This window comes from Glycine soja, chromosome 20, assembly GCF_004193775.1.
Source record: "Glycine soja cultivar W05 chromosome 20, ASM419377v2, whole genome shotgun sequence".
In the NCBI taxonomy this organism is placed as follows: domain Eukaryota; kingdom Viridiplantae; phylum Streptophyta; class Magnoliopsida; order Fabales; family Fabaceae; genus Glycine; species Glycine soja.
The window spans coordinates 32,700,964-32,714,552 of NC_041021.1; the positions used below are offsets into that span (position 1 = coordinate 32,700,964).

Sequence of the window (13,589 nt, forward strand, 5' to 3'; positions counted from 1 at the left end):
TCGTTGATCTTGTAAAATATTAGTAATTGATCTCTTAAGATTTTTAAAGCCACCATAAATTGTCATTTTCTGACAATTTCATGCTATTATACGGCTTCAAAATAGAAAAACATATTTTAAACAAAAATGTGGCTGCTCCCAAGTAAGGCCTATACCCAAGTGCCAAAGATATGATTTTTTTATAGTTCAATTAGTTGAGAAGTCTTGTGCCTCAAGCCCATGAGGACATGAACAAGCTTATGACCTTTGTCACTTGAGAGCCAAAGAAAAACCATACAATTCTTGTGATATAAATAAATCTTGTGATATTCAATCATCACTATCATAATTTTGTAGGAATGTAACAAAATTTGGTGGTATTCTAAAACTGTTGAGACTATCTAGCAATTTCACCCAAGATTATGACATTTTAGTATAATATATAATGTCACACCTATCTAGCAATTTCACCCAAACTGTTGAAACTTTTCTAAACTCACATTCCTTCTTTTTTAGTGGATAGTTAAACTTTTCTTTATCCCATCACATATAATTCCTTCTCTCTTATTGAAGGTTGTCCAGACATTGGTATACTTAGTCATCTTTTCTTTCAATTCTACATAGCTTCTTTATGATAGGCTAAAAGATCTTGCTAGTTTTTCTTTTTTTTTGCTTTTATCAATTTGTTTAGATAAGGAATCTTCATCTTCAATATCACTAGTTAATTAACAAAGACCATACTTTTGAATATGTTGTCAAGGATCAAGAGGGAATAAAGGATCATCAAGAAACAATATGGAGCTGCTTCCATTTCAAGAAGATTGATTTCTTCTTTCTTTGGCTTTGTTCATCTAATATCAATAATATTAGGATCCATAATCAATTTCCATTCAATCATATAGTGTACTGAATAAAAACTAACCTGATAAAAGCCTAACATCTGTAGCCTTTCTTGACATGCCTTTCTTGAAAGCCTGACAGCTTGCGCGACTTTCAGTCAATGAAATTTGCGTTAGACCAATGAAATTTGAGTGAATGAAATGGGTGATTGAATTTGTGTCACTCATTTGCAGATCATGGTTAGGACCAGAGGATTAAGTCGTGCCTTAGGTCAGGTTACTGGTAGAGGTGTGGGCAGAGGAGATCGTGATGATTCTGATGATGCTCCGCAGCGTCAATGGCCTACTGCATCCGCACGGAGGCAGCGAGTCGCTGTGACTGCGGATCACATCGATGAGTCAGTCATCCCTGTGCCAGATGTTCAGGATGACCTGATGGAGGCACCAGCTGCTGTAGAGGACATTCCTGCGGACGATGCGGTTCAGATGCTGGTGGACTTGTTGATGGTCTCTCCAGAGTCTGCTAGGGCTGAGACAGTCTAGTGTCGCGGACCGTACGTACGCCTGCAATGGGTACGTGATATATATCAGCGCTGATGCCAGGCAGGTCATTGGACAGCTGCGGCTCGCGCATATCTTCTTCACCTACTGGGTTGCACTCTGTTTGCTAACAAGAGTGCAACCAATGTCCATGTTGTCTACTTGGAGGCCCTTCGTGACCTCAGTATGACAGAGAGGTACGCCTGGGGAGTGGCTGCTTTGGTTCATATGTACGACCAGCTGAACGATGCATCTATGAGCCACAGTCGACAGCTTGGCGGTTACATCACACTGCTGCAGGTAACAAATATGTTTTTCATTCATTCAGGCTAAACAATGTTCAACTTTAAATTTTGTTACACTTTCATTATTAATGTTTATAATTTGAATGTTACATCTGTAGTGATGGATTTACGAGCACTTTCCCTCGGTCACGGAGTCCACCGCTGATCAGGACTACGACGAGGCTTCTCCGCGTGCGTGTAGGTGGATTGCGATGAAGAAGACCGTGAAGAGCATTCGCACGCCGTCATACAGGGAGCGCCTGGACCGACTCCGGATTCCGGATGTCTGTTGGATCCCTTATGGGGAGCATCGGGAGGTCCGGGACTTCCACGTCAGATCATGTTATTCCGGTCTCTTGCGCTGGGGGCCTGTTGCTGTTTATTACCGACCGGAGAGGGTCGTGCGACAGTTTGGCTACACGCAGACCATTCCTGCTCCTCCTGTCGATTCATGGGTCTCGTATAATGATATACACGATAGGTGGATGCACTACGAGGATCATATCGTACCTGCAGGTGAGGTGTGCATTGTGCCAGGGGCATGTTCCAGTGACTACATCGATTGGTTCTTCCGCATCTCCCATCCTTTCATGACACCAGGCCACGCATTAGATCCTCTGCCTCATGGTCACGCCCCGCAGCCCCGAGTTGTCCCCCAGGCCCTGCAGACGGATATCCCTCGTGTGCCGGAGCCAGGAGCATCGTCGACATCTGCGGAGGAGCCCAGACATGCAGTGGTAAGTAATACTAATAATTTTTGTCATTTACCTCAATATTTGCATAATAATTTGTGTAATTAGTTTGTTTTGTATGTAACAGGAAGTTTGTGATGACATTGCTGAGAGGTTGGAGCGCCATCTGAGTCTAGGGGTGGTCACGCCTGGCTCATCGACACATGAGGTGATCGAAGAATGCCTCAGATTGGCCAGGAGTGTGATACAGGACCATCTAGTATACGTTAGGTGTAGACGCAGGCGGCGCACTGAGCAGGCGTAGTTTATGTACATATTTTACATTGATATTCCTTGTATATACATATATTGTACATGAACTCATTTCATGAGTATTGTTGGTTTTATTTATTTTCATTACTAATGTTAGTTTTATTTATTTTCATTGATTGTGTATTCCATTTGTGTCTATATACACGTGTGTTATTAAAATGGTCTAGTTAACTTAGTTTACCAACTAATAAAAAATAATTTAAAATATAACTTTAAATATAATTGAAATAAAGAAGTTGAAAAGGGTGTAAAAAAAATTAAACAAAAAATGGACATCATTCTTTATCTAAGATCTTATATAACGTACTAATATTTTTAAATTCTCTTATAATTACTATTTTCCCACTCATACTAATGATCATGTAAAAAAATGTATTATAAAGTAGTTAGTATTTTAATTTTTAATATAATACTAATTATTTTTTTTATATTCTTTATAATATTAATAATGATATGATTAATTCTTTATAATATTATCTTTTATGTATTTATTGATTTTTATTAATATGTATAAAATAACTTAACGAATAATTATAATGGGACTGAGTAAGTATTTTAATATCATCTTCTAAACAAATTTATTTTAAAAAAATATATTAAAAAGTTAATTATTTATAATAAATCAATATTTATAAATATATTATAATTAATAAAATAAAAAAATAGATTTAATTATATTATAAATAAATATGATGTATCTTTAAAGTATATTATAATTATTTTTCCTCTTACGAATCAAGTTGATCCGTAAGAGACTTCCGGATCAACTTGATCCGTAAGAGACTTCCAAATCAAGTTGATCCGAAAGTCTCTTACGGATCAAGTTGATCCGTAAGTCTCTTACGGATCAACTTACGAATCAAGTTGATCCGTAGGAGGAAAACCAAGCAAGGGCAATTTTGCCATTTTTTAAGAATGTTGGGTGCACCAGCAATAATGATGGGAGCACCTAGCAACACTCAGTGTTTGATAGTTATGGGCCGCGATAAGGCCTAACCCACCAACCTCTAACTGACCCAAGAGTGTTGCTAGGTGCACCCAGCAAAGCTATTAAATGCCAAAAGTGCCCCTGCTTGTTTTTCTTCTTACGGATCACCTTGATCCGTAAGAAGAAAAACAATTTATTAATTAGTTTGTTATATATAGAAATCTATTTTTTTATTTGAGATTTTTGTAATTGAAAACGATTATGCAATACATGAATTCAAACAGTACATTAACTTCAACATAGTTGAATGAAATTAAATTTCCATCAAATACTACAGCTAACTAACTCATGCTAATTTTGCGACAAGGATAACTCGTCTTCCATTTGCGGTAAAGGTTTACTGAAAACAACTAAAATTTCTATTGGCCCAATCTTTTTCCAGTAGTTAAACTCAATGAGCACCTTCATCACGTCCTCGTTGGTTTTGAGTTCAATTATTTCAAATTTTATAACTTTTTCTGATTACTCATGGTGACTTGGTTTCCGAAAAAAAAATCGCGTTACCATTTGTGTTTCATCAACACCATAAGGGGGAATCCCACGAGGCGCAACTTGTTTGATCAAATCTTTCAGTTCATCCATGGTACATCCGGTGGGAATGTCAGTTTTTGGGATTTTTTCCTGTGAACGAGTAACCAACAAACTCATTTTGGCGTGACATTTTCCACCTCCCATTGTAATATAGCAGGGCATCATGAGTAGGGGTCATAGTAGTTTCAAGTAAGTTTAAAATACCATATGGGGTTCTAGCAATGCTACATAATAACTCAATCGGACCAACAAACAAAAATTCATGATTACACATTAACATTCGGTTAACATCAGCATCATCTTTCAGTTGCATACATTGAAACCGAAATTGATTACCTGCATACGTGAAAGGCTGTCGGTAGTAAATTTCATCCAAAAATTGCTTGTCGGTTAGCTTAAGGGTATTGTGTATTCTGGTTTTTAACGTTTAAAAATCACACCCGTTAGGTACTCGAATGGGAACTAGAGTGGAAGCTTGGAAGGAAACACCACTGTCGTTGTGAACAATGGATCCATTTGGAAAAATAAAACCTAATGTGGAGTTCACAACTATCTAACTGCTTGTCTCTCCCAAGAATGCCATAGTTTTTTGTAAGATTTGGGTTGATATTGAAACTTGTGTTTTCTTACAAGGTTAGGTTGTGCCATAGATATAGAAGAGTTTTAATATTAGTGCTGCATTTTTTAAAGATTGAAAATACGCATGCACATGCTTTCTGTATGTGTTGTCAACTACACGAATGACATGACATGCTTTAGCTTGCATCAGATCTGCATGTGTAGTCATGCTGTGCAGGGTCCTTTCACGCGCTTTATGTTAATGCAGACAATAATTTATCATACACGGGTTTTAACAATGTATAGTCAAGTCAGACAACGATATATCATACATGTTTTTTTAGAATTAAGTAATAATTTTGTTGTGGACGTAACAAATAAATTACATGTTCAAAACGATCAGGCATTTATATATTACATGTTCAATCATCATTTATGTCAACATAGTCTCTCTTGAACATCACGAAGCTCTTGTAATGCTGCATTATGCTAATATATGGATTTGGCCATGACTTCGCCTGCGGATGACAATTGCTAGACCATAACAATGATACAGGTGGTAAGGGACAACGTTCTTTTAAATAAACCTGTTGTGTATGCGAAAAAAATGTTAACTCAATCCTACAAAACTCATTGCATAATCATAAAAAAAAAACACTTCATATCTACAATGTACCTCAACAAAATGATTGTCATACACATGATAGATACAAATTATACGATGCAATGAAGAATTTGTCAGCGGTTGACTTCTAAGGGGAAAGAATGTCATGCTTTATTGTTTAGACAAGGATACAACGATTACGTTATACCTTGATGCAATGACATGTCCCATGTCCGTTATATCCATCCACTTATCCGTTGTCACCTGAATAAAACAAATATACACGTCAAACTTAATTTCAAACTAAAGTCTTAAAAATCAAATTCATAAATTACATACCTTGGTTAACCCATCAACAAGTAGTGACATCCTTAATTCCTCAAATCTCTCCATTCCAAGCAGCCTCCTGTATAAGGTTTTTTGGAACACATGTCCAACGACATGTGTACTTGTTTCAAATGATGCTTTAATTTGTGTGTGCTGCAACGTAATCATGTTGTTCACGGCATCCCACACACTGCATAAGTCTCCAATACTATTTTGTAACAGTCTTTTTAAAGACGAGTGAGCAGATTCAACCCTACATTTCAAATACACAAATAAAAATAAACATATATAATAATACAATTCCATAAATTTTTCAACGTTAATAGAAATAGTTTAACAGTTTCATACCTGTTTGTTGTTGTGTTTCCTAAGTGCATCACCTTATTAGTCCAGGCGGAAACAAATTTTTCCTTGTGTGGTATTATCCATGTTTCCTTGACATAGTCAACAAATATTGGCCACGGTGCGCAAGCTACTTCGAACTTCTTCAGGCATTCATCAAACTGTTGTTCTGAAGGACAATCAGTCAGAGATCCCCAGCAATCCATGACATAATCCCAAGCATTTTTTTGCGCAATTAGTGATTTACATTTAGCCTTCACATTCTTGTTTATGTGAAAGATGCACAACAAATTTGTGCATTCAGGGAATACATCTTTCACTGCATTCATCAATGTTTGGTCTCTGTCAGTGACAATAACTCCAGGGAGGGCATCACGCTTTAAAAAAAGGCCTCGGAAGCGTTGTAAAGCCCATACCAAATTATTAACGCGTTCACCCTCCACATATGCAAAACCGGCAGAGAATGTCATCCCAGTCGGTGTCACCCCAACAAAATCGAGCAATGGAAGTCTATACCGGTTTGTTTTGTAGGTGCTGTCTATCAAAAACACCAAATTGCATGCGTTGACTAACTTCACTGAATCAGGGTGACACCAAAAGATATCACGAACCACATCTTCATTCTTTATTCTGTGCCAATAAATATATTGATCACGTTCAAGAAGCTTCATCAGATGTTGCATTTCAAGATCGCTTCCTCTTATGGAAGAACATAATGCACTTCTTGCATTGTATATCTGTTTAATAGTCGTACAACTATTGGCATTGTGTTCCTTCAGAGTTAGCAGAATGTTTCTTGGCTTCACCATGGACTTCGTCATATCAGCAATAAGTGTTTTTTCAGCTTTAGTCAATTGCCCTGCATATGGATGTCCAACTAATGACTTGGCCAATTCATGATTATGCACTCCACAAATCAACTTCACCATCCAGCCTTCTCCTCCAGCCACTGGCTTGCAACGAAGCTTGAAGGGACACCCACATTTCCTAGTCTCAGTGTCTCTTCTGATAAATTCTTTTTTCCTACACTTATACTCGCCACTCCTTTCACAGCCAATTAACACAAACGTACTCCTTCCTCTACTACCTGTGTTTGTGTCCGACCTTAAAATCACTGCCACAAATCCGTTTTCATGAGCCACGAATCGAGCCCACCGCAAAACATCCTCTCGGCACTCAAATACCTACAAAATTCACATAATTTAAGTTTTCTACCAGTATTCATTTTATTAAATATGTGACAAACATTAACATTATAACCTGAGAAGTCTTGAACGCATCCGAACAATCAACATGTAGTTCATTCGCACCACATGATTCTGCATTTTCATAATCCATATCCGCTCGTTCAGACATTATTTCATACATCCACTCATCTTCATCCATCTAACCAAATCAAACAAAAAATGGCCATACAAAAAAATTAGTAATTTAAAAGAAAAAAGGAAAATAAATGGAAAAACAGATGCAAAAACAGCAAATACAAAAAATAATACACTTACGGATCAACTTGATCCGGAAGTCATCCGTACGTCTGTGACGAACAAACACCATCTGCGTACCTTGTTTGCCGCCACCGACCACCACAAAGCTTGACGCCGGAAACTTCACCTTCACCGCTGCGCTCAACGTTGCTACCCCCACGAACCAGAGGCAATGCCGCACGAAAAAGTGAAAACGAGAAGCAAAGCTTTTTTGAAAATGGAGGTAAGAAGCTTTTCCAGAAAAAAAAAATGAAATTTTTAAGGAAGAAAGGTGATAGGAACAATTTTGGCATTTCAAAAGTTTGCTGGGTGCACCTAGCAACACTCTCGACCCAAACAAACCGTGTTACATCATTCCTATACATGAACGCCCGGATCCGACCCAAATTTTAAACCCGACTAGCGGGCCCCTTCCCCTATGAGAAGCTGTGTGTTCCCCTTTAAGGCTTTAACACATTCATAGAGAGAAGAAACAAAGCGAGAGCATTCCATTGTTGTTATATTGTATTGTAGCCGGAGAAGAAGAGAAGAGATAGCGGCGAAGAAAGAAAGATGACGGAGGCATATATAAGGAAGAAGCCCGGGATGGCGAGCGTGAAGGACATGCCGGTTCTCCAGGACGGTCCACCACCAGGCGGGTTCGCTCCGGTCCGGTTCGCCCGGCGCATCCCCAACAAGGGCCCCAGCGCCGTTGCCATCTTCCTCACTGCTTTCGGCGCTTTCTCTTGGGGCATGTACCAGGTCGGCCAGGGCAACAAGATCCGAAGGTAGATACCTTCTTCTCTTTTTCTTCATCACTCCTCTTTCTTCAGGATCGTACTAGAAATTCAAGTTTATACATTCTGTAGTAGGAGGAGTGAATTCCATTTTGAAATTGAACAGTTTGTCATCGAATCGAGGAATCAAATCAGTCTTAGGTTTCCTCATTCTGATTTCGTTATGTTATTTAATTAATTAATTGTGGTTGTTAGTCCCATTGATAGAAGGATTGGGCTTGTGCTACTGCTCGACCTGATTCTTAAAATTAATAGGTGTGTTAAGTTTTAGTAGTTTTTCTATCACTTTACTCACTGATGTTATTTTCGGTAATATACTCACTATTCAGTGTGTTGGCTGTGGTGTTGTTGTTAGCCGTCTTTCCCTCTTTTCTGTGTCTATCTTATATCTATTATTCTTTATGAGGAGTGCTATGAATACACTCTCTAACACTCGCACTCTTCTATTGGTTGAAATTTATTGAAAACTACAAAATCAGAAGATTTATTAAATATGAAGTTAGAGTGATTTTCCCACACAATTTTGTATAACTAGTTATTTTGGTTTTTTTCTAGTGGTTTTAATTATAACCTCATCTCTATTTGTTGGTATGAGTAAAATATAACTTATTTGACTTTGTAATTTTGAGAGGAATAGTAAATTTTGGGATAAGACATTCTATAGTTCCTTACTGTGTGAATTTACAATTCTTGGTCGTTGAGATTCGTGATTGATACAGATTAATGGTTAAGGATAGATATTACCTTTCAAACAAATAAAAATGATTGAATTTTTTTTATTTGAAATCAAGTTAGGCTTAATTTCAACCAATAAAAGAAATTGTCTACAAAAGAATGTCTGAGAGTGTGAACTTAGAAATGTGTATTTTTAAATCTTATATTTGAAGTGTTGTTGAAATTTTTTTGGGATTGAATTGAACGTTTTGAGCTCCTAATTTGTTAATCAAGGATCATAGGCATGAAAGGTTTTCCGTGGCAGTGACTTGTACATTTAATTTTGGTGATTAATTGGTACTGTGGGAATCTGCTTCTCTCCTTGATTTCAAAATGACTACCTTGGAATCTGCATTTCTTTACTACATTTGAATTTGAATGAAATTCTAATTGGAGTTTGTACCCTCTGTAAGAGTGAGTTCCTCTTTGCATTGAACAGTTAGTCATCTAATCAAGGAATCAATCTTAGGTTTCCTGATTATGTTATATTATTTATTTAATTTAATTATTTGCGGTTGTTAGTCCTATTGCTAGAATTAATAGGTGTTTTAAGTTTTTGTGTTTTTTGCATTACTACACCAATACTATTATCAGTAATAGATTCACTATTCTGTGATGGTGGTGGAGTTAGCCGATTTTTCTCTCTTTTCCTTGTTCATCCTACATCCGTAATTCTTTAAGTCTTCAACACATCCATTAGTTTAGGAATGTGTGTTTTTTAAATCTTGCATTTGAGTTGTCGACAATTTTTGGGATTTAATTGAATGTTTTGAGCTCCTAATTTGTTAATCTAGGCTGTCTATTAATATAGAAATGTGTATTTAAATCTTATACTTGAAGTGTTGTCAATAAATTTTTGGGATTGAACATTTTTGAGCTCCTGAGTCCTAATTTGTTAATTGAGACTGAATCATAACAGGGAGAGATTTTCATCAGTGGCTTGTATGTTTGATTATGGTGATGGATTGTTACTTTTGGAATCTGCTTCTTTCCTTGATTAGTTGATGTCAAACTGGCTGGCTACCTTGGAATCTGCATTTCTTTAATGTACATGTATTTGAATGAATATTCGGTTAACAAATGACCCTAACAGAACAATTTTGGTTTGTTTGCTTCCTCTGTGATTTGGTTGTTTTCTTGATTTCCACTTTGTATTTTCATAATAACCTGGTTTGGATATAGCTTATATGCAAACCATCTCACGAAAAAATGCTTTACTTAATCCAGTTAGTAGGAATAATCAAAGATCCATTTTTACAGAAAATAAGTTGACAGTAGAAAATGATTTCGGTAAAAATTAGCTTCTTTTGAATTAAATTATTACATGAAATACTTTCCCAAGAAATATTTTCAGGTGAAGACATAGTATGAAGGGAAAATTGAAAAGTCTTTTTCCCTTTCTTTGGTGGGTTGTAGCAGTTGGCCAGGAAAATACTACTGTGTATTCTTATTAATCTTATTTCCATAAGAAACTAGGTTGGATCAATTCTGAGTTTGTCTGGAAAGTAGAAACAAAGGAGCCTGTAGTTTCTTGGGTAAGTTAATTTGATAATGGAAAATTGCTCATCTCTTATGTGCATGTGGGAAAAAAGATATACACGAAGGACAAAACTTAGGTGCAATACTTTCAAGTGCTTTCGGTGTTGTTTTTCAAATAACATTGGAGTTTCTGTTGGGTAACAAGTGCTGACCTTTAATGGTAACCTTTTTTGTGTGAGTTATCACTTATCACTTATTACTCCAATTTTGTTTTGAAAAAAGTATAAAAAATACCCAAGGTACTACACCTAGATTTTGTCCATTAAGAAATGGATATTAGTGCATATTCACATATTCTTGTTTATTTACTTCTCACTGTGACAGTCTCTGATTTTTCTGTTCTTTATTCTCCCCTCGTGATTGGTTTTGGGGATTGCTGGGGTGTTACATTGAAAAATAGAAGTAGCTGTTTAAGGAAGAACCGGATCACATATGTTTGTTTTCAGTTCCCACTCAAAAACTAAAACTGATGTATCATATAGGGCACTGAAGGAAGAAAAGTATGCTGCCCGCCGATCCATACTGCCTGTGCTACAGGCTGAAGAGGATGAGAGGTAAATGAGATTCTCTCACCAAATCTGTATTGTAAGATAGATAAGTGCTATTGTGCTAATCGTTTAACATCTTCATTTTATCTGTTTCCTTCTCTAGATTTGTTAAAGAGTGGCATAAATATCTCGAGTATGAGGCAGAAGTGATGAAGGATGTGCCTGGTTGGAAAGTTGGTGAAAGTGTGTATCACTCTGGGAGATGGGTGCCCCCAGCAAGTGGTGAGTTGCGTCCTGATGTATGGTGATGTTATTTCAGCCATCTCTATCTGCTTCTTTCATTACATGCTGCTGGTACTTTTGTCCAGTCTCTAAATTACATGCTGGTACTTTTGTCCAGTCTCTTAAATAAATTTGTATCTGGAACATTTGTAACTGCTTTGTGAAATTTTAAAACAAGAATGCATTTTGAATTTGTACTTCATGTGACAATGGCAATCCAACCTCTGATATATACCATTGTATGAATGCGCATTCTTGGCATTGGAAATTGTACTGTATTTAAGCTCTGATTTCTAGAAGAATAAGGTGGAAACTTAATTGGGGTAAAATTCCAACATTTCTCAGACCCTCTTGACCATTAAGCGATTTGGAAAATCTTTCATGTTCCTTGTTTAATGTTTCCTAAGTCACTAGTATGCAGTGATTAAGTGAAAATGAAATGCTAGAACTTAAATTGCATATAGTCTGGTTTAACACTACTTTAAGCCGCTTGTACCTTTTTTGTCAAATCTATTCAAGCCATTAACGGACTGGTGCCTGACTCCGGATATTCAAATGTGTGATTAGAAGTTTGAGGCTGATAGTTTTGAGGAATCAGAAACCAAAGTGGCCGAGAGCCTGAATCATTTGTAGTTCTCTGTTGTTACGCTTTGGTGAACGTGGTAATAATTTGTCTTGTATGCTAACATGGTTTCAAAAGAAAAGGTGAACATGCTAGAGGCAAAAATCGGGAATTTAGAAAACAGCACACTTTGATTTTGTTGGATTTACTTGTAACCCAGATATTTCCTATATATAGATAAGAATATTTTAAAAGAGATAAATTAGATTTAAATTGAAAAAACTTAATTTTTTTTATGTCATGAACATTTTTTTTTGAAGATGTGATGAACATTTATATTTTTTGTGATTTACAAAATTACTTTTTTTTCTTTTTTCCTCCAATCTTATATTAAAGTGTTATATTTTTTATAAGTGTACTAATTGTCACAGTTTACATAATTTGTAGTTAAGATAGTTTTCTCATAGACTTGAATTACTCAGTTCCTTGGATAATAGGAGAAAGTTCAATAATTACAAAAATAAATAGTGTAAAAGTTGCAAGCATATAATTCTAAGTTATGAAGAAGGTTTTAATTCAATCAAGAAAAACATAGGATTAGATTTCATCCTTCAACTCTTTAGTATCCTAATGAAATTTACACGAATGAACCATTCTCTATCGTTGTTGATGCACATGCTAAATCATATTATATCAATTCCTCGCATACGACATTTTTAAGAGTAATTATAAAAAATTGGCTCCTCGCATATTCAATAATTATTCCAACATTAAGAACAGATGTAAGATTGCAACAATAATTATTCCTAACAAATGTAAGATTGCAAACAACAAAGGAAGTGATGAAGAACACCTCCATGATCCTTCCTCTTGATCTCAAATGATTCCCCATGTTTTTCTCTCTCTAGGAAACACTTGAAATTGAATCCCATTTTCCTAGCTTGCATCTTTTCAAGCTTTTAAACAAGTTGGTTTAATGAAATTTCTCCTAGGTGAGACATTCTCACCTAGGCGACGGGAAGACTTTAGATGAAGAAAGCTTGAGCCCCCCCCCCCCCCCCCCCTCTCTCCCACGTGACTAATTTTCACTTGGACGAGTCTTTGATAGTGAGTACATTTGTCCAGACGAACCCTTGTCATAGGTTTCACTTGTCAATCTTTTTAATCTACATGAGAAAGAGTTGGATAAACCTTCAAATTATAAACAAAACATTTAAAATATTTTAACTACCAAATAACTCAAAATTAAAGGAAGTTTCTAAAAAAAAATCTTGAAATCATAAGATAAGTGACAACATTCAAATCACACACATGCAAAATTAGGTTTTTTTACCAAGGTGCACACTCTCTCACCTCCAAATTCTCAAACTATACCTATTTCAAATATAATTTCCAAACTACACCTGTTTTACTTGGTTCACGGAAGTCAGGTTTGGCCACCACCCTGACTTCCCTTGCTGATGTTTTTTTTTATATAAATTAAAATATCATTAAAATTAAATATTATATTATATAAAAATATTTTTAATTGATTTTAAAATTATTTATTTATTAAATTAATTTTTGAAGGATTATTTTATAATTTTTTAAAGAGAAATATACATATAAAGAAAAATATAAAAATTGGATAAAATTATAGTATAATTTTTTATTTACGTTATATGTAATTCTGTAGTCAAATTTATGTTTTGTTGATTTTTTTGTTATGTTCTTATAATTAAAAAAATAATAAAATTAGTTAGTAATAT

General features: G+C 35.8%; 2 protein-coding genes across 2 annotated transcripts; both read left to right on the forward strand.

Annotated features, from left to right (window-relative positions):
• The first annotated feature begins 1,055 nt into the window (after positions 1 to 1,055).
• LOC114401996 (protein MAIN-LIKE 1-like) lies at positions 1,056 to 2,254 on the forward strand. The gene is made up of 4 exons (XM_028364555.1): positions 1,056 to 1,325; positions 1,422 to 1,658; positions 1,777 to 2,163; positions 2,243 to 2,254. Exons 1-4 carry the CDS (start codon positions 1,056 to 1,058, stop codon positions 2,252 to 2,254), a joined length of 906 nt encoding a protein of 301 aa, XP_028220356.1.
• A 5,651-nt stretch (positions 2,255 to 7,905) lies between these two features.
• On the forward strand, positions 7,906 to 11,557 carry LOC114401204 (NADH dehydrogenase [ubiquinone] 1 alpha subcomplex subunit 13-B). Its single transcript, XM_028363667.1, has 3 exons — positions 7,906 to 8,247; positions 10,992 to 11,063; positions 11,161 to 11,557. Exons 1-3 carry the CDS (start codon positions 8,033 to 8,035, stop codon positions 11,303 to 11,305), a joined length of 432 nt encoding a protein of 143 aa, XP_028219468.1. The 5' UTR covers positions 7,906 to 8,032; the 3' UTR covers positions 11,306 to 11,557.
• The last annotated feature ends 2,032 nt before the right edge of the window (positions 11,558 to 13,589 follow it).